Below are 24685 nucleotides of genomic sequence, written 5' to 3'. Positions count from 1 at the left end.
GTGCGTGCGTGCGTGCGTGCGTGCGTGCGTGCGTGCGTGCGTGCGTGCGTGCGTGCGTGCGTGCGTGCGCGCAATTTCCATTAAAATGACAGCATCATAATAATTTAATTTCAGTGCACAACATGAAACTGACCTGATGGAATGTGTGTTAGTGGCCAGTTACCACTCTAAAGTAAGTCAACAACCCAGATCAATGCTCTCAATAAATAATATAAATAAAATGTGGATCTTGTGATCCACATAGAAACGGCTTGGCTCCAGTGAGGATCTCAGACTTGGCTCCAATGTGGATCTCAATTAATGTGACCAGCCCGTCACATCAACCGCTCAAGTATGTCATTTTTCTGTCTATGTCAGTTGTCTATGACGTGCAATCGTGTACCTACGTATGAAAAACTTAACTCATAATTTGGCCAAGTTTTTAGCAAATTTCACTTAAATAGTTGCCCAAAACACACAACATACATGAAAAAAGAAGTGTGTGGCCTACTGAAAGCATGCATATACAAGGTTTGGCTCTGATCGTTTTAGCGTTTTGTGAGATTAGGTGCAGACAGACAGACACACAGGCCCTCTCAGAAGGGTCTGTGTAGATGGCTAGCCTCTTGCGATGCCACGCCGTAAAACCATTCTTCTAACAGCCTCTGAGGTGACATAGTGACACTTGTGTCATCGCAAAATTAGTTGCACCTACAGCATGACACCTACTGGTTGGCAATGTCAGAATTCTACTGTTGAAGTAGATAGCACACGGAATTGGACTCTAGGGGCTCCAATTTTGTCACAGCCTTTACCCGCAGCGCGGCCCGCAATTCAGCCGCTGCCCGAAAATTGCGAATATAGGAGCTTTCTCTGTCCCTTAATGGTATTTTCGTCCAGCGTCACCCGCTATATTTTTTGCCGACAGCGGTATTTGCGCCTAGAGGTGTGGTCATGGGCGTGTTGGCACGCTTTCCCCTAAATTGCTATTTTGGTCACATACATTTGGGAAGTCGCTAGTGGAGTTTAAAAGCACCTGTAAGCCGTGCCAAATTACTTTGGTAGAGCGGCAGCGGCAATGAAGCAATATAGCACTAACGGGCAACGGTTAAGGGATCTCTTAAAGGGATCTCTTAAAGCCAAGACTGGTGATTGGTTAAATTTGGTTTAATTATTGCAATGCCCAAACCACACCTATGCATAATATAACGGGTAACGGAGGTGTTTAAGGGATTTAGACAGGTAACCAAAATACCAACTTTAGTGGGGGAACACCCTGTCCCCACTCCTAAAACCCCAAATAGTGGCTTTAGAAAGATGAGACAAAAATGGAGCCCAGATGCCATCTGTATTGTAGTTCAGAACAGTGCGATACCTCTCTCTGTTGGGAGAGGGAGACAACGGACATAAAACATAAGCCCTGTTCTAGCCCCGCTGCGGAAAGCAGACTTCTGCGTCTATCTGCACTTTGACACTCGTTACCTGCAAATGGTTTGTCCTATGAGAAGCGTCCGCCATGTCCCACTGGCTGCTCGATTTCTGGGACATCCCGGGACAGGTACGCCCATTGAACCCGTCCGTTACCTCATCATACGGGTTCTCGGGCATGCTCTCGTTGGGCAAGTTGCTGGAGCTTCGACTTCGGGTTATGGTGGGGACCACCCTCTGTGTCTTTGGAGCCGTGCGGGCCGCGGCGGGCCGTGACACCGAGAGGTGGCCCGAGGGGGACGTGGCAGATTGGGAGGAGAAGGTGGATCCAGAGAGGGGTAGGGTGGGGAAGTGGTACATCCCTCGCAAGGCACTGTTGGAGGTGAGGTTTTCCATGGAGCGGCAGAAGGACTTGTTCACTGTGGGAAAGGCAGAGGTTGACGTTTTACCATGCAACACAAAACACCAACGACAGTTTAAAATCTTTCAGCCTGGTTTGCCTATATCGGGCATGTAGGTAAAACGCATTTAGAAAAGGAAATCATCAAACGTTTAAAAAGGAATAGCTACAGTAAAATAGTAGATGGGCTATTTTAGCCATTCGCTGTATTACAAATTTGATAGCGCCACCGAGTGGCGCGCTACGAGCTTGTAGATCTGCTATTTTTGAAAAATCGTGAAAATATTTATTTCAGAAAACTTTAGAAGATTTCGTTTTAATTTTGAGGTCAGGCCTAAATGGGTTTTAATGACACTCTGATATGGAGAAATACAGTAACGACGGAACAAACACAATTTCTCAAGCTTATAATTACCATGGTTGCGTTCCTTATTTTTGCGCTCCGTGGGGCTGGGAGTGAGCGACATCCTTGGTGGTATGCTGAGGTTGGCATGCAGGGAGGTAGACATGACCAGGCGCTGTGGTGAGGGCATTGGCTTGATGGGCACCTCGGTCACGTACGTGGCAGGGACATAGATTGGCTTCGTTTTACTCGCTGCACCTATCCTCCGCACCTGTGAGAGGGAATGGTTGTCCTATCAGTTGGTCATACAGTAGATACATCCCTTGAGGTCTCAATTGAGAAAATAAAATAGTGTAAAATGGACCTGCTAAAGACTATAGGGGTGGGACGATTCACTTTCCTCCCGGTTTGATACGCCATCGATACCTAGGGATTTACATTGCGATTCTTAATTATATTGCAATTCTGCGATTCAACGATTGTTGCAATAAAATAAAAATAAAAATCTAAAAAAAATAAAAAGATTGATGATTTTATTAAAAATCACGATATTTGAGTGAATCGATTTCTTTGCCCACCCATACTAATGAAACCACACCACTACACCAGTAAATGGCCTCTTGTCGTTTTCTCCACCAAGAGCGCCTTATATACAAACAAACACTCAACATGGCAGATGTATTCATTTATATTTTATAAATTATTTTGTATTCAAAATTCTATTTTCGTCTATTTTGTCAACCTTTTGTATACTCGATATACAAACTGTGTAGGTTTTTGAAACCTACACGGTTATAGTACCAGTAGGCTATTTGAAAATATAAAATAATAATAATGAATCAAAACCACTTATTTGCACCTGCCACCAGTCGGTGTTGGTCTTCTTCAGGAGGATGAAGCGCTCGCCCTCCCGTATGCACACCGGCTTTCCGTCTGCACCGCGGTAGCCGTAGTCATACTGGGCCTCCAGCACCACCGTACCGCTGGGCACCCCGCAAACAGTGGGGGGGGCCCTGGTGGTCACCGGAGGGGCTGCACCAGGGTGCTGGTGGTGGCCCAAGGAGTGATGCCCGCTACTAGACAGCATGATGGCAGGGGCTGCACCAGGGTGCTGGTGGTGGCCCAAGGAGTGATGCCCGCTACTAGACAGCATGATGTCTGCCCACTGGCCCTCTGTTCAGCAACCCTCACTGGGAGTGACTGGATGATGGTCGTTGCTGCTGGTGGTGATGCTGGTCTCACTGGTCTGTTTGGCAAGAGGCACCTGTGACAGAGGCCTGACCAGTGCCATGCTCTGAAAAACAATTGAGGGTGATGGGGAGGAAATGGTTTTTGGACATGTCACTATAAATTAATGTATTTATGAATTAATCAATCAATACTTTGGAGAAAACAACAAAATGCAAACGGTTGAGTTGTAACCCTGATTGTGGAAGAGGTTGCTGTTTGTTTGACAGATCTTTGTCCCATTAAAAGGTAGCAAAACCCGTCCTATTATATAAAGGATGGAGTGACAGTCAAACAAAGGCAGAACTGTGTTCTGGGAAAACAAATTAGGCTAATTACCCTTAATAGTTTAGGACATAATTAATCTCATTGTTAACACAATCCTCCATGTCCATTCCGTGTGCAAGCTGTTCATTTTGACTTTTTTTTAATGAAAGAAATAAAAAATAAAGCTCACTTTTAATCCAGGTACTTAAAAGGAGCCTGTATAAAATGCCATGACTGAGCAAAGTGAAAGAGTTTTACATATTCATGAGTTTCAAATGTAGTCCTACACCTGTCATGTTGGGGACCAACACGGGTGTTTCAATTTGTCTACGCCAATCAGATAAATTGAAACACCTGTTTTGGTCCCCAACATGTCAGGTGTGTAGGACTACATGTGAAACTCATGGATATGACGGTAAAGATCGTAAACATCATTAGTATGATGTTTGCAAACATCAACTAGAGAGCACCCCCTGCCCTTTTGGCAATGTGCCCTTTCGGAAAAAAAGGTCAATTGATCAATTCTTGATAAAAAGCTTCTAATATATTATTTAGGCCCCACAATCTATAAATCTCACACTATTAAGGCAACCGGCCGGTTCCACGTGCTGCACAAAGTGCCCTTTTTTTCCACTTGAGCACCTGCCCCTCTAAATGTCTGTGCACGCCACTGCAAACAGGGGAGCATAATTCTGTTCTTTCAATGTTGATGTAGAGAGAGACGTGTCACTACTCCTGGACAAGACCTTCTGCCCAAAGGAAATTATAGAATATACAGGCATACAGGTATCCCTGTACTTTATGTACTTCCGGCCTGAAATGCTGAAAGTGTCTAAGCATTAGACACTTTCAGCATTGGTGCTTTTCCAGGCTTTACTGTGACCATAGACTTAGAAGAACTGGGAATGGCCAGGGCCGGCTAGGGGTCTGGGCACCTAGGCTGCTAATCCAGGTTGTTGCAGGTTTGACTCCAGATCCCGACGACCTTTGCTGCATGTCACTCCCCATCTCTCTCCCAACATTTTCTGTCAGCTTCCTGTACGCTATCAAATAAAGCCCCAAAAATATCTTGGAAAAAAATGAAAAAAATCACACCCGTGTGAAGTGAGTGGTGCAACTCTGCGTGGGGGTCGCCCGGGAGAGGGGGGGGAGGGGGACGCACAGGCACGCACCCAGGGTGCCGGCCCGGTTCTGGCCCGCGTCCGAAACGGTAGAAAAATTACCGAGTTACCGTGTGGGGGTCCCCGGGGAGTCCCCGGGGGGGTCCCCAGAATATCCAGGTTCCGGCGAGCCGCCCCGCGTCCGAAACGGTTGAGAAATGACAGAGTTACCGTGTGGGGGTTCCTCTACTGTACTGTACTGTACTGTACTGTACTGTACTGTACTGTACTGTACTGTACTGTACTGTACTGTACTGTACTGTACTGTACTGGCACACCTGAAATCATCATATATACAGTTAATATGTGCGTGTGTGTTTGTGTGTGTTAGGTTGCGCACAGGTGGTGAAAAACAACCATGCTGTTTTCGTGCTCAGACGCACCCAGTCACCCACCCAGCCACCCACCCACACACACACATAGCTCCGTAAGGGAGTGGTTGCACCACTCAAAAAAGAAGAAGAACTGAGAACAAGGTATAGGGATGGTATAGAGATGCATGTATCCTGTACTTTGTTACAATAGAGCGTCGCAGTCCCGCCCCCTACCAGGGTCCAGGAAATTATTCCCTGTTCATTTTCCATAGACATTTCAAAAAGTTTATTTAAAGACCTTTTAACCCTTAGAAGGGGAAAGACGCCAATTGGCGTCATTGCTTATATTCTGTAAATGAGCAATGACGCCAATTGGCGTCTTTCTCTTTTTTGATTAATCTAAACATATTAATATGCTCCGAAGCGCTGTTTAAATTCCTGAGCTTATATTCCAACTACATTACCCAGAAAACCCGTGTCACGTGACACACGTGTACGTGTTGCCATTGGAAGCTGGTCCCACCCCCTGTAAACAGTGGGGGCAGAGGGAGTCTTCATAGTTTTCATTGTTTTGCCTGTTTTGCCGTCTCGCCCGAGCGATTTTCTAGCAGAAAAAGTTGAAAGCAGTACTATTTATTTGAGCGAGTTTTGTGGTAGTAGTATTGATCCATACGCGTCCCAGTCGCCTTCTCCAGGCGGAGTAGCCCTGGTCCAGTGCTTACAGCGAGACTCGCTGCTCCCTCCCTCCTTTTTTCATTGTCTCCCCATCGTCGTCCGATGAGCTATACCGGGAAACCATTGAAGAAGACGATCAACCCGGAATGTTTTGAGGTAATCTTATTGTAGAAAATGCCCTTCTATAGTGATCAGAAATCATAAGATGATCGCTACAAATAGATGCTTGGATAATTACTACTACTAGTCAGATCATGACGCCAGAATGACTCACCACGATGGCCCCCAGCCATTAGCCAGCACCAAAGGTGTCGATCGGTTGGTCGGTGCTGGCTAATGGCTGGAGGGGGGTTTGGTGTCGATCGGTTTGTCGGTGCAGTACAAATGTATCGTAGCAGGCATGCACGCATGGCAGTACAATTATTTTATATTGTAGCGTGCTTTATAGGCGATCTGATCTTTAGAGTAATGTTCGCTCCTTTTATTTACTGTCTACAAAGACGGAGAACAAACATGCATCGTTTACTGAAGCAACGTGTGGTTATGATGACCTTGCTACAAGGATCGGAGGGGGGACGGGGAGTGAAGCTAACAGTAGCGTAGGCCTATTATATAAGATCTGTATGACGTTTCATTGACGTCTGAGCTTGCATGATAATCGCATTCATTGTATATTGTATACAATCATGATTGTACATTGTTTAGTGTGTCTCCGTGTGATGATGATGATGACGATGATGTCAGATAGCCTACGTCCCCCCCCCCCCCCCCAACTGGCTATTGGCCGGGCTGACTACAGCTAAATGTTTATTTTTATATATTTAGAACTGGCATCAGATGAGGAGGAGGAGGAGGAGGATGATGAAGACGAAGAGTCAAGACTGCGATGGAGTTCTCCGACACTGAACCGGATGCATTCATTCATTTCAGTTGTTGTTGTTTTTTTAAATTTAGCCTACACACACACACACCGTCAAGAACAACTGGAATGCAGTGGTTTGGGGACACTGGGTAGTTTGGGGACAACGGTTTTGTATGTAGGCCTATTTATTTTCTGTAATATTTATTATAATTGTATTATGTTAGTAGTCATAAAAAATAAAAGACGCTTTTACAATGAGTTAGACCTGTCATGGCTATTTTGTTCACTATTCTGAGGTTTATGGTTTGACTAAGCGAGTTTCAACTGTGATTTACTCTGTAACGGTAGATGGTAAGAACCCAATTTTTTGTTATAATACAGTATACATTCAAGTCTATATTTTGATACATATCATGGGCACAAAGTCATATCAAAACAATGTCCTTGGATGTGTTTTTTATCAAAACTGTTTCTTCACAACAGGTTTTTGAGATACATGCATGAATAGACAAGGTACTGGTAAGACTATGTAAACATGGTATATATCAAAATGTGCGTTAGAATGTCTAATTTTACCCCAAAAAAGAATTGAGTTTATATGATGTTCCAATTCAGAGATAGGGGGACTTTTAGCTGGAAAGGTCAGATTGATCATGACTGACCATGCTATTTATAGATGGCAAAATATCTACAGTGGTACATGTGAGAAACTTTTTATTTTATTTTAATTGAACTAGACAACTCACCCTTTAAAATGAGTTATTGCATGGCTATGTACGCCCAGCAGAAAAAAAGTTATTTAGAAAATAAAACTTCAACCGGGCATAACTTTTTTTGTTGTCCTAGAAACACTACCCAGTGTAAATGCAGGCTCTTTTAAATGGCTTCCAACACAAAAACTAAACATTTTATCAACTCAGTTCATTTTTTTCCTGGAAGCAGACAAGCCAAGCTTTCTCTGAAGGTCTTTCGTTGTCACACATTCACAACAGAGAATTTTCAATAAATCATTCAAAAACGCCATTCTGCCATAGAGAAGTCTACAAACTATATAGAAATCCTTGAAACTCTCAAAGAGTTAAGCCTCGTACAAAGCCAACTGGAGTTGTGACAAATCATGACAACAAACACAATTTTTCGGGCCGAACAAATAATTAGAAAGAAGAAGAAAACGGAAGGTTACAACACTTTTTTTCTTGTTTTTCTTCTTGTTTGGTCCAAAATATTGTGTTTATTGTCATGATTTGTCACAACTCGAGTTGGCTTTGTACGACGCTTAAAAGGTCTTCAAATAAATACTTTTTGAAATGTCTATGGGAAAAATGCATTGGGAATTATTTCCTGGGCCTGGCGTCGTCATGAAAGGGGGCAGGACTGCGACGCTCTATAGTACTTCCAGTTAGGCACTTTCAGCATTATGGTTCTTTCCAAGGCTTTACTGTGAACATATATGGTTAGAAGAACTGGGAACGAGGTTAGTACTCGTGGGAAGATGACAGGTGGAAAGTCCTTGTACATAATTAGCAAAAGCAAAAGCATCATTCTTTCAGATGTATGTGCATGTGAATAATTCATGTGTTTGGGGGAGGATGTAAGGAGTGTAATATACCCAGAATAGCATCCGTGTCTGTCCAGCCACCTGAGTCAGCATCCCCTGCAAGCTAAGCCCCTGCTTGTCCCTGTTTGTCCCCTGTTTGTCCCCTGTTTGTCCCTGTTTGTCCCTGTTTGTCCCTGTTTGTCCCCTGTTTGTCCCTGTTTGTCCCTGTTTGTCCCCTGTTTGTCCCTGTTTGTCTCCTGTTTGTCCCTGTTTGTCCCTGTTTGTCCCCTGTTTGTCCCTGTTTGTCTCCTGTTTGTCCCCTGTTTGTCCCTGTTTGTCCCTGTTTGTCCCTGTTTGCCCCCGGCAAGACCCGCTTGAATAAATGAGCATTTCACTTTCAGCTAGGCAGACCCAAGACAACAAAGCCTATAGTACACACACGTGCACAATGCACACAGAAACTATACTGTAGTACACACACGTGCACAATGCACACAGAAACAAACACCCACTCACATGTAAGCGCACATATACTGTAGTACACACATACAGATCCAAAATCTGTGTCCTATTGGATTGTGATCTGGTGACTGTAAAGCCATACAAATTACAATTCACATCATTTTCATAGCCATTAAACTCATAACCATAGGCTAAAGGTGCTCACTCATCACTGTATTGATTTAATTTTAAGTGACTCTTCGCTCTTAAGGGGACAAGTGGACCTAAACCATGTTAGCCAATTAATGCTGCCCTTCTGTTTCCTTAAAAAAAAAAAAAAAATTATCCCACAATGTTGTAACCCATTTTTCACCCCTGTGTCAATTGGTTGGACGTAGCGCGTGGAAGGAACACGTTATTCCAACCAGTTCCTTTCCCCTCCATCAGGCGCCCCGGCTGGCCAGGGGGAGGCAGTTTAGAGACCAGGATTACTGCATGTTTTTGTGAGGGTACCTACCCTAGGGGAGAAGAAAGGCCCTTTCGCCAACCCCGCCTCGGGTATGGGCACTGATGACACGGAGGAGAGGACACGCCCACAGCACCCACAGCGTCCCCAGCGGGAATTTAACCCAGGACCTTCTAGCTGTGAGGCGACAGCAACCGTGCCTCTTGCCCTTCTGTTTCCTTACGTGCGCTAATCAATGCACGATCATCATAGTCAATGAATGTGCGCTTTTGGCCACAATGTCCAAGCCTAACTGATGTCTTTCCAATTATTGACATGCAGACGCCACTTTATTCACTGTTTCTATAGAAACACTAGCCAGTTCAGCAGCCTTTGTGACTGAAGCTACTGCCATCCGTGCCACAATAATGAACCTTCTTTTATAGCCACTTACATCATCCTCTTGCCATGTTATACATGTCACAGAGCATTATGTTAATTGCTTAATTGTATCATGCAGTCCATCTGTATGGAAGCATCTGTGTTCAATATGTTTCTCCATTCATTCAGGTTTTCCTTTAAATTGTTACCTGTCCTAGACAATAGAGTTATAGAGGATTATAGAGAAGGTGACATAAGAGGGAGAAACAGAGTGTAAAAGATAGAAGGCAGAGACAGATACGGGACAACTTTAGATATGGGACAACTTTAGATATGGGACAACTTTAGATATGGGACAACTTTAGATATGGGACAACTTTAGATATGGGACAACTTTAGCTATGGGACAACTTTAGATATGGGACAACTTTAGATATGGGACAACCAGTCCATATCAGGCAACAACATGGAAATTACTTCAAATGAGAAAAGTTCTCTTTAACTGTTGAAAAAACAGCTGCTGTGGTGAGAAAAATTACGACATCAATGACATTTAAGTGATGATATACTAAGTATATATACACTAAGTATCTTTGCATTTATTTAAAGGGAGCCCAAGTGCGAGTTGCACCTGGGTGGATTTCTCCCACGCCTGACTCACTGCAGATCATAATGATGTGTTATGTTGGGGGGTGGGGAAGATCTACCTACCGGAATTCAAACACAGAATGCCAAATTATAACAAACTGTACTGTTTTTCACTTGATTTGAATTTTCAGCATTTCAAATGATCTGTTGGGGGGCACGGTCCTCCTCCTCTGTGTCATCAGCGCCTATACCCTAGGTGGGGTTGGCAATAGGCCCTTTCTGTGTGGAGTTTGCATGTTCTCCCCATGTCCCCTAGGGTAGGTACCATTACATACAGTAACGTGTTCCATCCACGCTACGTCCTACCCCCGGGGGAACCCCCCCCCCTGTCAGGTGAAAAGAAGCGGCCTGCTCAATCCTCATGCATTGAAGGAAGCATAAGCTCAGTTCGGGGTTCTCCCCAGGTTGACAGAGGGAGAGTAGCGTCCAGGATTACAGTTTAGGCATTGGCACTGGGTGAAAAAATGGATTACAAAATCGTGGGATAAAAAAATCATTAAAATGATCTGTTGCCCTGCCTTTTATTTTATTTTAATTTTTTTAAGGTTCTCAATGTGAACCTGTGCAAGTTGTTAAGATAGAATGATGAAGCTGTGAGTTGTTAAGATAGACTGATGAAGCTGTGAGTTGTTAAGATAGAATGATGAAGCTGTGAGTTGTTAAGATAGAATGATGAAGCTGTGAGTTGTTAAGATAGAATGATGAAGCTGTGAGTTGTTAAGATAGACTGCTGAAGCTGTGAGTTGTTAAGATAGAATGATGAAGCTGTGAGTTGTTAAGATAGAATGATGAAGCTGTGAGTTGTTAAGATAGAATGATGAAGCTCTGAGTTGTTAAGATAGACTGATGAAGCTGTGAGTTGTTAAGATAGAATGATGAAGCTGTGAGTTGTTAAGATAGACTGATGAAGCTGTGAGTTGTTAAGATAGACTGATGAAGCTGTGAGTTGTTAAGATAGACTGATGAAGCTGTGAGTTGTTAAGATAGAATGATGAAGCTGTGAGTTGTTAAGATAGACTGATGAAGCTGTGAGCTACAATTTCATTGCCGTCGGGTGGAAACCTCATATGCCCAAAACTGTTACTTTTCAGGGTTCACATAAAGAAATAGCAAAAAAAAAAAAGGCAGCATCAGACAGCAGACTGACTGACAATGCCATCTCTCAGAGCTATATACCCCCTGGCTCCTCCCACAACATAGGACCCACAACATAGGACCCCTTAGATAGCACTTTTTTTTTAGACTTAGATAGCATTTGAAACAGACTTATAGCATGTCATGTAGACAGCACAATAATTGCATTGTATGTAGTCATAGCACATCATAGTACATATGTATAGCATAGTATAGTATATATGTATATTTAATATGTATAGTGTCATTATATAGATATGTTCTAGTTACGTTCTTAGCTTACGCATGTTTCTTGATAAATGTATTTTATATATGTGATGCATTCCCATACTTTTGTTCTTGCCTAATGTAAGTCGCTCTGGATTAAGAGCGTCTGCTAAATGCCTAAATTGTAAATTGTAAATGAAAAAGGCGTCAACATGATCCACAACATGTTACAGTAGCTCAAAACGCATATTTCAGTCGAGCTTGTAGCTCTTCTATTTCACAAAGTCCTTAGTTCTCCCAAGTCCTCTTCCAAAGTAATTTTAGACTCCAATGTCCCTCGGCGACAAGCAATCCTCCCTATCCCTAGACAGGAGTTGGTTTGGCCCAAATTGGCCCATTAGTGCTGTGCTGTCCCCTATTTAAAGTGACAGGACCCCTTAGTAACTGTTTGAGAAATGTGGTGAGAGCTGTTTGTGATCTGTTTGCTTGTAGTTCTGTTTGTCCATACCCTACCTAAACAGTGCGCGCTACTGAAAGGCATGTCAAAGCAAACAGACAGTGACAGGGTGGGGTCACACTAGCCGACCTACATGAAAAAAAAAAAAAGGGAAGTACCATAAAAAAAAAGTTATAATATGGAGATAAGAGATTTCTGTCCGACAGCGACAATATGTATGTGTGAAGGAGGCGGTGGGTGCGAGGATGGGCCGGGCTGTTCTGAACCCTGATAATCCCACTGTGCTTTAGTAAAGCACAGGAATGAATCTGTGACCCCATGCCTGCAGAGAATTAAAGTAAAACCCTTGGTTCCAGCATATAATGGTTATGGGCCGCGGTGCACGGCTGCGCGGCTCACACAGGCGGGCGGAATTCACTGCATGCAGGAAAGGCAGGGCTACACTTCCACGTGACTTAATCCAAATATTGTCCCGTGAATCCGGATGAATGTCACGGCACACACAGGCTGTGTGGCATTCACACACAGTACAGTGGAAAGATAGACATCTGGCCAGCGATGCTCTGTTCACGTTGAGATGTGTGTGCATGTACACAAGAGATGTTCTATCAGGCGACTATATGGTATGAACTATAGTAGTCATATATTTACACTTGATAGAAACAGTTACAGAAATCGCAGCGGTTTTGGCATATGCACTCGCCAAATGGTGATTTATTTGACTTTTGGCTAAATTGGCAGAATCTCTGTCCCTGTGCTTTTTAGACCAATTGACAATGAAAATCAGTATAAATATTAATAATGAAGTTGCGATATTCACTATACAGCGGTAATACCTGAGAAGGAATGCTATACCGTACGGCATTGGCACAGGTATGCTGATCTATGACCGCAGCACACCAGTGCATGGCTGAGGGAAGTAGGGGTGCTGGGGGGGCTGGAGCACCCCCTCCCCCCAGGCACAGCCCCCCCTCGGACGGGAGGGGGAAAATAATAATAATGTTAATTAAAACAGATTTCTGTTACTAGGCTTAATAAATATGCTGTATCACAGTATCAGCACCTTATCCTGGTTAATTGCCTGTGTCAGTTTTCTCATGCGTGTGGAGAGGGAAAGTAAAAGCCACTTTTCTGCGTGAAAATGCGCGTGCACGCGCATTTTGCACGCGCATTTTGCAATATTGCACACAGCAATATTGGCACTCCTTTTCTTTTTTATGGCTATATCATCCTGAGCACTCAAATGTACCTACAGTATGGTCTGAAGGGGTAACAGCATGTCGGTGGCTTAGAGCTAACAATGAAACTGTCACTGTTACACTTTCTTCTTTCCTGCCTTGATCTCCTTAGTCCTTACCCCAGCCCCCCCCCCCCCCCCCCCCCCCCTCTTCTCCCCTTTCTTCATTTGTTTTCTTGGAAAAATTACACGATGGGAACTATGGACAAAAACTAATTTCACCCACATTTTACTTATAAAACTGTGATGTGACAATAAAGCTGATTCTGATTCTGATGTTCTGATGTTCAGATGGTCACAAAGGTAAGACAGAGACGCAAGTTAAATGAGCAAACAGGAAACCAAGTATGTACTGTACATCAAAGAGGAACCCCAGATTGAGCAACATCCTCTCTACCTTGAGAGGAACCCCAGATTGAGCAACATATGTTGCTCAATCACACGCAAGCGGCAAGGTAGAGAGGATATCCTCTCTACCTTGCCGCTTGCGTGTGATTGTCTTTTTCCTATTTCTACACAAAGCCTAGGTTAGCCTATAGTTATTGTTCATCTCTGTTTACTTTGTAGCCACTGGATATTGTGGTGCCATAAGCAACCAGGTAGAACAAAGCACTTTAAACTAGAAAGATGCACACAGTTGAGGGTAACGTTCTGCCAGGAGGCAACACACCCTAATTATAATACTTAGTACAACAATTCATATCTGTTATATCTATTCCAAATAGGACAAATTCCCAACCATGAATGCCAAAACCTTTGTTGCTGTACTCATTTCAGAAGGGTACGTTTGTTTTCATGCATCAACACTGCCCCCGGCATCATCGTGCATGTCTGCGATTGCCCGGCCATAGAGCCCGGGGGGATTTTGGAAATAACTTGGGCCCCTCCCCTACTTCCTTCACAGGTGTTACCAATGATACTAATGAAGGCTCTGTTCCATTCTGGTCAAACAGGACCGTGTTGCTATTGTTCATGTTGGTTCACTGGAAACCCTCTGCTACACCAGTGGGTCTCAAAGTGTCCTTTATTGAGGTTCCAAGTGGCCCTGTACGGTAAATAGAACAGAGCCTTAATTAGTATCATCTGTAAGGGGCCCGGAAGTAGGAAGAGTTAGACTGCATCCAGACAGTATTCACGAAGATGCCAAAAGCCGCGAGCGGCAGGCATCTCTTCCTGGTTTTAAAACAGCTGGTGGATGGAAATGAAGCTCCACCCACGCTGCAACTTGCAGCGTCGGCCAGAAAACTGGAAACGCTTGCCTCCGCGGCAAGTGGAAGCCGCGCGCGAGCTTCATTTTCCAAGCTGTCTAAAACCAGGAAGAGACTCCTGCTGCTCGCGGCTTTTGGCATCTTCGTGACGCGACTGTGTAGAAGCACCAATATAGAGCCCATATGGCCTGGTGGGATGCATTACCCTAAACCCACACAAGCTCTTCGCCTGGCTGTGATAAATAAGGGCTCCTGACTCCTGTGGTGCCATTGCTTCACTGTGCTGTGATGTGAGCACCAACTACCAATTAAATCCCAGGATGAACCTGTGAGAAGTTGAGAACGTCATTTTGTAGGGTTGACTGTTTTCAACTGCAGCCACATCATGGTAAAGCTGTAATCCTGCTCACTGACCGTGACCCACGTCCTGTTCTGTGACTTCTGTTTTTAAATGTTAAGCATTTAACAATTTACTTGTTATGTGGGACGTTGTTGACAACATTTCTTTGATGATGACAAAGGGCAATAGCATCTGCCCTATATTTATTTAAAAAAAATATTTCTTTTTTATAAAATAAAAGATTTGTTTTGTTGGGGGTATTTATTTTCTCTTTTTTATTATTATAGGTGACCAAAAATGGCAAAAATATAAAAACAGCGCAGATCAACAATCTCACTATGCATCACAATGTGACATTCTGTGAGCTAGCTTGCACTTGCAGATTGATTATTTTCGGAATCTCTGTTGTGATTAATCAGACTAATCAATTTAGTTGATGCACAAGAAATCAATTAGACATGTTTGCATCAATTTGTACAATGTAAAAAAAATAACCATGCTTCCCAATTATTAACTAATTGACTGGATAATTGCTAAGAAAATAATAATCAATAGCTGCAGCCCTAAACCTGGCTAAAAACGCAAAAACACACATTCCAGCTCACACAATTCCATACACCTGTTTTGCGATAATTTCCCATATCGTCGCTGTCCGGCAAAATCTCCCTGCTTTTTCTTACTTCGTCATTCTACAGTGTATACAAAAAAAACCATTTTTTGAATTTGAATCCAGAAAAGTGAACCGTTTTGAACATGTGAAGTTTCTGCCAGACAGCAACGATATATTTCCTCCATTCACTATTCATTACCTTAACAAAGATGTGAATAATGAAGCTGTTCCCGGTTATTGGAGCACTCCACCTGAAGGACGACAGACAGACAGACAGACACAGGGCAGTGGAATCAACCAAATATGTGATCTCTAGTGATGTGCAAAGAAAGAAAGGTTGGTATATGTTTCTATTCAGGTCAGTTGACGCACACAAGGGAGCACACACACACACACACACACACGCGCAAATGCACGCGCACACACACACACACACACACACACATGCACACGCACGCGCACACACACACACACACACACACACACACACACACACACACACACACACACACACACACACCTAAAACATACAGAGAGGCCCATATGGCGTCACAGACAGAGCCACTCTGTCAGGGCTGTAGAAAAGGCTGTGGCAGGCTGCGCCAGGGGCCGAGGGCACGGGGCACACAGGGTCTGGCAGCAACAACACACAGCGGGAGAAAGGGAACATATGGAGGGAGGGAGGGAGGGAGAGAGAGAGAGAGAGAGAGAGAGAGAGAGAGAGAGAGAGAGAGGGAGAGGGAGAGGGAGAGGGAGAGGGAGGGAGGGAGAGAGGGGGGGAGAGAGAGAGAGAGAGAGAGAGAGAGAGAGAGAGAAAGAGAGAAACAGAGAGAGCGAGAGAGAGAGAGAGAGACAGAGAGAGAGAGAGAGAGAGAGAGAGAGAGAGAGAGAGAGAGAAAGCGAGAGAGCAGGATACAAAGAGGATGAAGGAAGATGGAAAAACAAGGAGGGGATTGAATGATCTGTTTATGAGAGTGCGTGAAACAATGTGTGTGTGTGTGTGTGTGTGTGTGTGTGTGTGTGTGTGTGTGTGTGTGTGTGTGTGTGTGTGTGTGTGTGTGTGCGTGTGTGCGCATGTGCGAGTGTGTGCCGTGTGTGTGTGTGTGCATGAGAGAGAAGAAAAAAGAAAGTGACGTTCAAGAAGAGAATGAGAGGAAGAGGAAGACTCACGGTGGTCCTTTGTGAGATAATGACTATCTGTGTCACTTAGAATTCACACAAGGTTGCCAGCACACTCTGCAGTCAGCCCCACATACACAGACACGCTCAAGCTCGCACACACACACACACACACACACACACACACACACACACACACACACACACACACACACACACACACACACACACACACACACACACACACACACACACACACACACACACACACACACACACACACACACACACACACACACACACACACACACACACACACACACACACACACACACAATCCTGCAGTAGGCAGCCGACTGATCCTGGCTCCGCTCCCTGACCCCTACAAAGCTGACCTCTGCCCCCCCCCGTGGCTTACCGGACAAGGATGAGGGGATATAAAGCAGAGAAGCACAATCACTCACATTTCACCTATTAAACCTCTGAAGAATCCACCGGGGCCTGGGCTGTGGTGTGGTGATGCCATACTGTAAAGCCAGACCTAAACCCTGCTGTTCCTCCCGATAGATCCAAAGAGATATACAGGAGCTCGGACGGAGCGGAGTAGAAAGGCCAGCGTAATACGGCATAATACACAGTAAGAGAAGTTAGGATGTTCCCATTTCACAGCATATACTGTATAAAGCCTATAGCCTGGTTCCTTAACCACTTCACTCCTCTAGCCCATTTAAGGCCTGACGTCGAAATAAAAAAAAAACGTTCGCTCTGAAAGAATATGTATATTCAAAGATTTGTGCCGCATTTTTTACGATTTTTCAAAAATAGCAGACCTACAAGCTCGTAGCGCGCCACTCGGTGGCGCGCTATGAGCTTGTAGATCTGCTATTTTTCAATAGCTAAAGTATAACATAATGCTTAGTTAAAACACCAAAAGGGGTTTCCGCCCAGAATGGGCTAGGGGTCTATACTGTATTATCGTTAGCCTGGCTAATAAGCCAGACTCAAATCACACTGTCGTGTGGTATTTGAGTCTGGAGATGCTGTGTATGGATCTTGTTTCCCGGGGCGGCGGGTTCAAACATTTTCTCTTTGATGCAATTGGTCAGAGCTACTGTCAGTCAAAGGTCTCAAGCATTGAACGTCACTGTACCAAAGCCCGCCCATATTGCATACCGTGTCCCGATTGGCCACACCAGTTCTCTGGTGTAGGAAATGGGCGTACAATTGAGCCTCTCCAGACCATAATCCGCTGGCAGGCATTTTTTTTTGCCAACGGCTGATTCGGTCTGGCTTTTTAGCCAGGCTATATTATCGTACCCTCATTCTTTCCCTTTACACGGGTCTCTTTGCTGAAAATGGGCAATCCGAGTTCACAGTGCATTTTTGCAGAGTGTTCGCCTACATCAGTGTTTTTCACTTTTCAACCAGTGGTCCGGGAATCACCAGTGGTCCTTGAGGTGGTTCCAGGTGGTCCCCAGCTAAATGATGGAGCAACCAAATGGATGCGTATACTAGATCTTTAACTCTTGGGAGCGTGAAATGAAACCAAATGGACCCGTCTACACAATTGGCGAATGTAGTTAGTTAGTTTGATCAACGTTTGCCAACAGCATGGAATTGTGGACAAGATCTTATCCAACGACAACAAAATATTCTTTAGCTGTGTGGATCTGACAGGCTAAATGTCATCAAACGGTGGTCCGTGGCTCAAATGGGTCTGACAGGCTAAATGTCATCAAACGGTGGTCCGTGGCTCAAATGGGTCTGACAGGCTAAATGTCATCAAACGGTGGTCCGTGGCTCAAATGGGTCTGACAGGCTAAATGTCATCAAATGGTGGTCCGTGGCTCAAATGGGTCTGACAGGCTAAATGTCATCAAACGGTGGTCCGTGGCTCAAATGGATCTGACAGGCTAAATGTCATCAAATGGTGGTCCGTGGCTCAAATGCCGAATGAATAATGGGCCTTGATATGAAAAGGGGTTGAAAACCACTGGTCACATGTGTTTTTTTCCCAGAACGCTATAGGGACACTATAGGGTTCAAGCCGGGGGGGGGTCACGACTCAAAATGAGTCACAGCCCTGATCGCAGTGGACCACATACCTTCACTCCTAGAACGACAGACGTACTTTCTCGTCCAAATCTGGACGTGAAAAAGTGGAAGCTTGGCTCTAGCTGCACACAGCAGGACAGGGGTATGGAATGACGGGTGTTGGATAGTGGAACATGGGATGTCATATCGTATCATATATTAATTCCATACGTTTGAAGTCGAAAGAGAACCCCTTTAATAATCATGGCTACATGGTCTTCAAAGAGAGACGAGACACGAGGAAGAAGAGTGTGGAGTTGAATGAGAGACTTCAAAGGCTTTTCAACGCTCCCACAGCCCGTGAACACGCAGCAAACACACACACACACACACACACACACACACACACACACACACACACACACACACACACACACACACACACACACACACACACACACACACACACACACACACACACACACACACACACACACACACACACACACACACACACACACACACACACACACACACACACACACACACAGTCACACACACACATGAAATACACACAGAAAACACTGTGTACTATACTGTTTAACATATTGTTTCAGATAAATGAAATGGCCAAATGAGATTGGAGTAGGCCTATAATAAAGCCCTCCATAATATAATCTCTGTCCTGTCCAGTTAGCATAGCCATAATCCTAATCATTAATGAAACATGTCGAAGAAAAAAACCACACGCCAAAAACCTAGAAATACTTCCAGTGAACACAGGTTCAAAATCCAGTCATCACCTGAACTTTTCTTTTCTCACCATCATAATTTGTGCTCCTTGCTATTGATGATGGCTAGTGTTTGTCATCAATACAATCAGGCCATGCTTTCTCTCTTCTGCTGAACTGTTTGGGAGTTGTATGACCATGTCGCTCATCAAAAATATACTGTAAGCACAGCTATAAGCACAACTCTGTGCTTTGAGATTTGTGCCTAATGCCAAAATAAAATACTACTACTTTAACACTTAACACAAATTGCATGTCTCTTTCTATATATATTAGCCTATATAATGTCAATTAGGGACGCAAGTATTAGTAACTATTATTTTCTTACAGATTATTCTATCTATTAGCTGATAGCTTATTTGATTTTTTTTAAAATGGCATTTCATCTTTGGCCTAGTGTGTATCTGCACGCAGTTTCATGGCAATGGCGTTCATGATTTGAGGCGTTTTGTTCAAAACGGACCACTCCAGCAAACTTTGGAAGCCAATCTTAGCCAATCAGGTTGTAATATGAAAAATCGGACAGATCCGTCTTGATCACATGACTATAAAGATAGTGTGTACCGATTTGCATGATGTTTGGCCAAAGTCTGTAGGAGTAACAGCAAAAAAATGGGTTTTGCAAAGATTGGCCTCCTGGTGGCTCTATAACAGGCCAATGTGAAGGATTTGGGGCAGAGGTTCTGCTCTGGCATCCAGAGTGTATGTGCACAGTTTCACGTCACATAACTCAAGGTAAAACACAAATAACCAGGGCCACAACAACCCCCCCTGACATGTTCTGTGAAAAACAGACACAATATGGAACATGCATTTTTTTAAGTCATAACTGCAAAAACTGATGTCTTGCTCTCCATGTGAGACACCAGCCTCCAGCCAAAACATGCCTTTCATCCTCCCAAAGGATTATGCATTATTGATGACTACACCATAGAGAGACACAAATACATACTGAGACATTTGGCTGTATGTGCTTATGTGTATTTGTGTGTGCGCACGCGTGAGTGCGTGCGTGGGTGTGTGCGTGTGCGTGTGCGTGTGTGTAAACAGGTGGGTAGACATCCCTCCTCACTGGAAAGAGTGAAAGTGATTAGCTGTATATTTTCACTGAGCCAATCATATAGCTGGCTGATGAAAGCGAAGCAGCCATTTGCTCATCGCCGCCCGCCAGCGTCATGACAACAACCCCTGTGACCAATGACATCCTTCGGTGTTTTATTCATTTCCCTCCGTTATTAATAACAAGATTTTGTGTGTTAAACACTATCATTTGAAGGCTGACCCTGTGTGATGCAATACTTGAAAAATACCACTGTAGCCTGTATCGACACAAGACTAATTAGCACAGAAATGGGAAAGATGACATAAACTAGTGCCTTTCTAATTTCCTCCATTTGAACATAAATATCATCAGGCTATACTAGGTGTAGCCCCCTCCGGTAGATAGATACGATCACAAGGCGTTCTTTTTGTTGTACAGACATTTATTAGCGTATGCCAAATGCCGTGAGAACTGAATAAACATAAAAGACAATATACATTCAGTACAGTATTCTCATAGAGAACAATAATGATGAACAAAACACAAGTTACAATAAACAAACAAATGTAACAAATATACCTCATTGGCCGCATCCACTTTGGGGGGAATAAACGGGGGAAATCTTCTCAGTATCAGTATCTTGACTTTAACTGATATAATTTGAGCTGGACTCTTAAAACAGCCGATCTACATATGGCAGCAGCAATGCACTTTAGCTGTTGCACGCTGAAGCTCTCTCCTCAGAATGAACTGGCTCTGCCCTGCTCTGCTAATTAACAGTGATCGAAACCACCCTTGCTCATCAACAGATCAGGCTTCAGCTGTTCAGAGGTTACTGTGACCTTAATCAATCAATCAAACATAAATCACCTCAATACACATTGAAACAAAGTAGAAACACATAGAAACATGAAATTGACATGAAACAAAAAACATTATGAACTTCTTAACTTTATGTACTTATTTATAAAATTTAACTTTTAATTCTGAAGGCAGCTTTTAATCCTGATGACAGCTACACTAGGGTTTATGCTTTAAGTTAAACGTATCAGTTATTTTCAGAGAACAAAACCTGTCAAGTGACAAAGTATAAATTAGGCTTCTGGCAAAACAGTGTAGAACTGGCTAAAATGATCATTTAAATGTACTTTATTTCCGTGCATTGTCTTGTAATTTGTGCATTTTTAGTAAAATGTGAGGGAAAACAGCAAAGACTTTCCCAGTTAAGAAATCGCCAAATTGTTTTGTTAAATTGGTTGAGTTGGTTCTGTGGTAAATTTAACTCAAATAATGTATCTACTGCTAATATCAAGAGTATGTCACTGGATCAAGGCAAATTATAGTGTATTAAATAGAATAAATAATTTACCTAAGATGTATGAAATAGACTACACTAATTCACACGTCTTAGGTAAATTATCTTTTTTTAACTTGAATATTAGGTTCAAGGACAACGTGACACCTTCCGCGGTTAGTTAGGCAGCCTCAGTTTCCCTAATCATGAATATTAGATGAAATTGTACTGCGTGTTTGAATGGCTCTTACCACAGAATCACTTCAATCATGTACTGTACATTTACATAGCTCATCGAAAAGAACCATTATGATTATTAAAATGCCATGGAAAAACAAAACCACAAAAAAGAAAGAAAAAACATGACAAAGTGCCAACATAATATGCTGGCTGGAAGGGAAGGTTGGCTAGCTAGCTATAGTGCTGCTCATGGCCCAAAAGGGAGCTCAGCAGTGTATTCAAATATTTTGAAAATAGCACATCTACAAGCTCACAATGCATTCGCATCGCGACACATTGTGAGCTTTTAGAGCTTGTATATATAGGGCTGAAGTGATTAATGTATGTTTTGTAATAATAAAAGTAATCAGTAACTAATGTTTTCAAATAAATGTAGTACAGTAAAAGTACAACATTTGCCTCCGAGATGTAGTGGAGCAGAAGTAAAAGTATTGGAAATTGGAAATGCTCAAGTAAAGTACAAATACCTCAAAATTGTACAGACAGCACTTAAAGGACCATTTCACCACTTTTCAACCTATCTTCATACAATAGGTTCTCACTAATAATCATGATAAAATGGCACCATTTTTTTCTACTCTGTCTGTGTATCATAGGAGGGCTGTGGGCAGTTCAGAAACCTGTCCACCAGTGACATCATCGATGGGGAATCCAAGCTAATAGAAACTGCAGGCTTTCTAGTCCTGAAAAGTTGCAATGCGAAAATGGAAGCCATCGTGCTCACGATAATAAAAATCTAAACATTTTTGTAAATAAATCTTGTTTAAAAAAAGATCTGCCTAACGATGATGTCACTGGTGGACGGGTGTCCGAACTGCCCAAAGCCCTCTTATGAGACACAGACTGAGTAAGAAAAAATGGTGGTGTTTTATCATGAACATTAGTGAGATCCAAATATATGAAGAGATGTTGAAAAGTGGTGAAGTGGTCCTTTAAGTTAATGTACTTAGTTACTTTCCAGCACTGGAGCTCAGCATGGAGTACATTGATGTTTGCTGATGAAGAGCTCTGTGAGCCCCATTGATCCACCAGGGATGAGAGTGAGCTGTCAGAAGCTATCACGCAAGTCAAAGACCCACTTTCAGCCCTGTGCAGTCAAAGTGATACTGCTAATACAGCACTACCGATGGAACGTGCGTATGCTGTGCACACAAAGAGTTTGATTTGTTTATTTGTTTAAAATGTTATTTACACATAAATAGCTCATTTACACATAATATTAGCTATGATTTGTCAGGAAATTGAAATGTCATTTCACACTCTTTTAATTTTTTTATTCTCTCCAAAAGACAGTTTTTCATCCTTTTCAGTTCATATATGATTGTAATGCTTTGTTTCAAAGTAAATGCCAATTCACTAAAATATAGACTGCAGTTTATTTTCCATTTTTTTATTCAAAATTATAGACTATTTTGGTCCATGGTAAAAATGAATTACCATTGGTAATGATAAAATAGTCCATTGGTCATGATAAAATACAAAAATAAATTTCTACTCAGTCTGTCTCATAGGACGAGGGCTGTGGGCAGTTCAGAAACCACACCAGTGACATCATCATTAGGAAGATTTTTTTTAAACAGGATTAAACAATATTTAGTTTTTATTATCGTGAGAACGATGGCTTCCATTTTTGCATTGCAACTTTGTTTTTTTTGCAATGCCTGCCATTAGCAGGCTTAATGCTCTTTTCTTAAGTGGTCCTTTAAGAGAATAACATGGCAGGTTCTTGTTCAAAAACAGTACAGGAACAGAGCAGTATTGCAACGATGGAGCCACAACTATACCCTGCTAGTTGGTGGAGACAAAACTAAAGTCAGCAGCTTAGGTTCGATTGATTGATTTAAGGATCAAGCAACTACAGGTCATGCCACCGCGTCATGTCGACATCATTCAGCTACGTCACCACCACCACCCGTGATGGGCAGACTGCACACAAACTAACATATCACTGCATGCATCTGGAGCAGAGGATCTGTGTGGAAAATGACATTGTTCCATGTAATGATGTAAAGCACAGTGTTTTTGGAAGGAACACGCATGTATTGACCTTTAGACCTCGCTCTCGCTGCTATAGATAAAGCGTACTGTAACAAAATTATATTAAGACAGTTTTTGTATTGTATGAAACTCTTAGACTATAGTCTCGAGTCTAGAACATTCCTTTTGCTTCCAAAGAAGGCCACTGCTTCAAACGTGTCCAAACAAACATTTTTGTACACATGCATTGCACACGTGTGCACTGCACACACAAACACACACACACACACACAAACTCACGCGCACGCGCGCACGCACGCACGCACGCACGCACGCACGCACGCACACACACACACACACACATACAGTTTGCCCAAATATCCCAGAGTAAAAGGAACAGCCTAATCCTTCTCATACACACAGCATACAAATCCAGTAGTGGAGTACTCCAATCTCTCAATCTCTCCTTGACACTAAACCCAAAACAGTGGTCTATACATGACACACTGCTAAGCCAACGTGTAACCATGCTGCTAATACTGTGCATGGTACAAGGCCCTTTTAATCAGCAAAATTGCAACCATCACTAGAGAATAATCTGCCAAGGCAGCATAGTCACTTGTGGGTGAGTGCAGTGATGTGGAATTATTAAATAATACAATTCTCTTCGCTGAATTTATTCAGACAGCAAATCCAACTAAAGAACAAATAGGTTGTTGGTGTTTCACACAGAACTGTTGTAACCAAGGCTTTATATTCAGGAGTGAAGTTACAGCATGGATATGAGAAGTAGGCCTACAGATAAACGGATGACCCCCCCAAGGCAGTTGTTACTCAAATGAACCCTAGCGTCCCTCCATATCCTGGACATGTCATAATACTGTAGGT

The 24685-nt window shown here is 43.1% G+C and overlaps 1 protein-coding gene across 1 annotated transcript in view; it reads right to left on the bottom strand.

The window, feature by feature from the left end:
* Positions 1–24685, bottom strand: part of arhgap9 (Rho GTPase activating protein 9) — a gene marked incomplete at its 3' end in the record, with an annotated part of 95305 nt that overhangs the window by 68807 nt on the left and 1813 nt on the right. The window contains exons 2-4 of the mRNA XM_079510357.1: positions 3010–3444; positions 2223–2421; positions 1462–1826 (exon numbers count right to left, since the gene is read on the bottom strand). Of these exons, the coding sequence (XP_079366483.1) occupies positions 1462–1826; positions 2223–2421; positions 3010–3303 (858 nt within the window). The 5' untranslated portion in view covers positions 3304–3444. The remainder of the gene's footprint in view (positions 1–1461; positions 1827–2222; positions 2422–3009; positions 3445–24685) is intronic.

This window comes from Electrona antarctica (assembly GCF_951216825.1).
Source record: "Electrona antarctica genome assembly, chromosome: 9".
In the NCBI taxonomy this organism is placed as follows: domain Eukaryota; kingdom Metazoa; phylum Chordata; class Actinopteri; order Myctophiformes; family Myctophidae; genus Electrona; species Electrona antarctica.
Note: the sequence above shows the minus strand (reverse complement) of the source record. Positions and strands in the feature narration are given on the sequence as shown.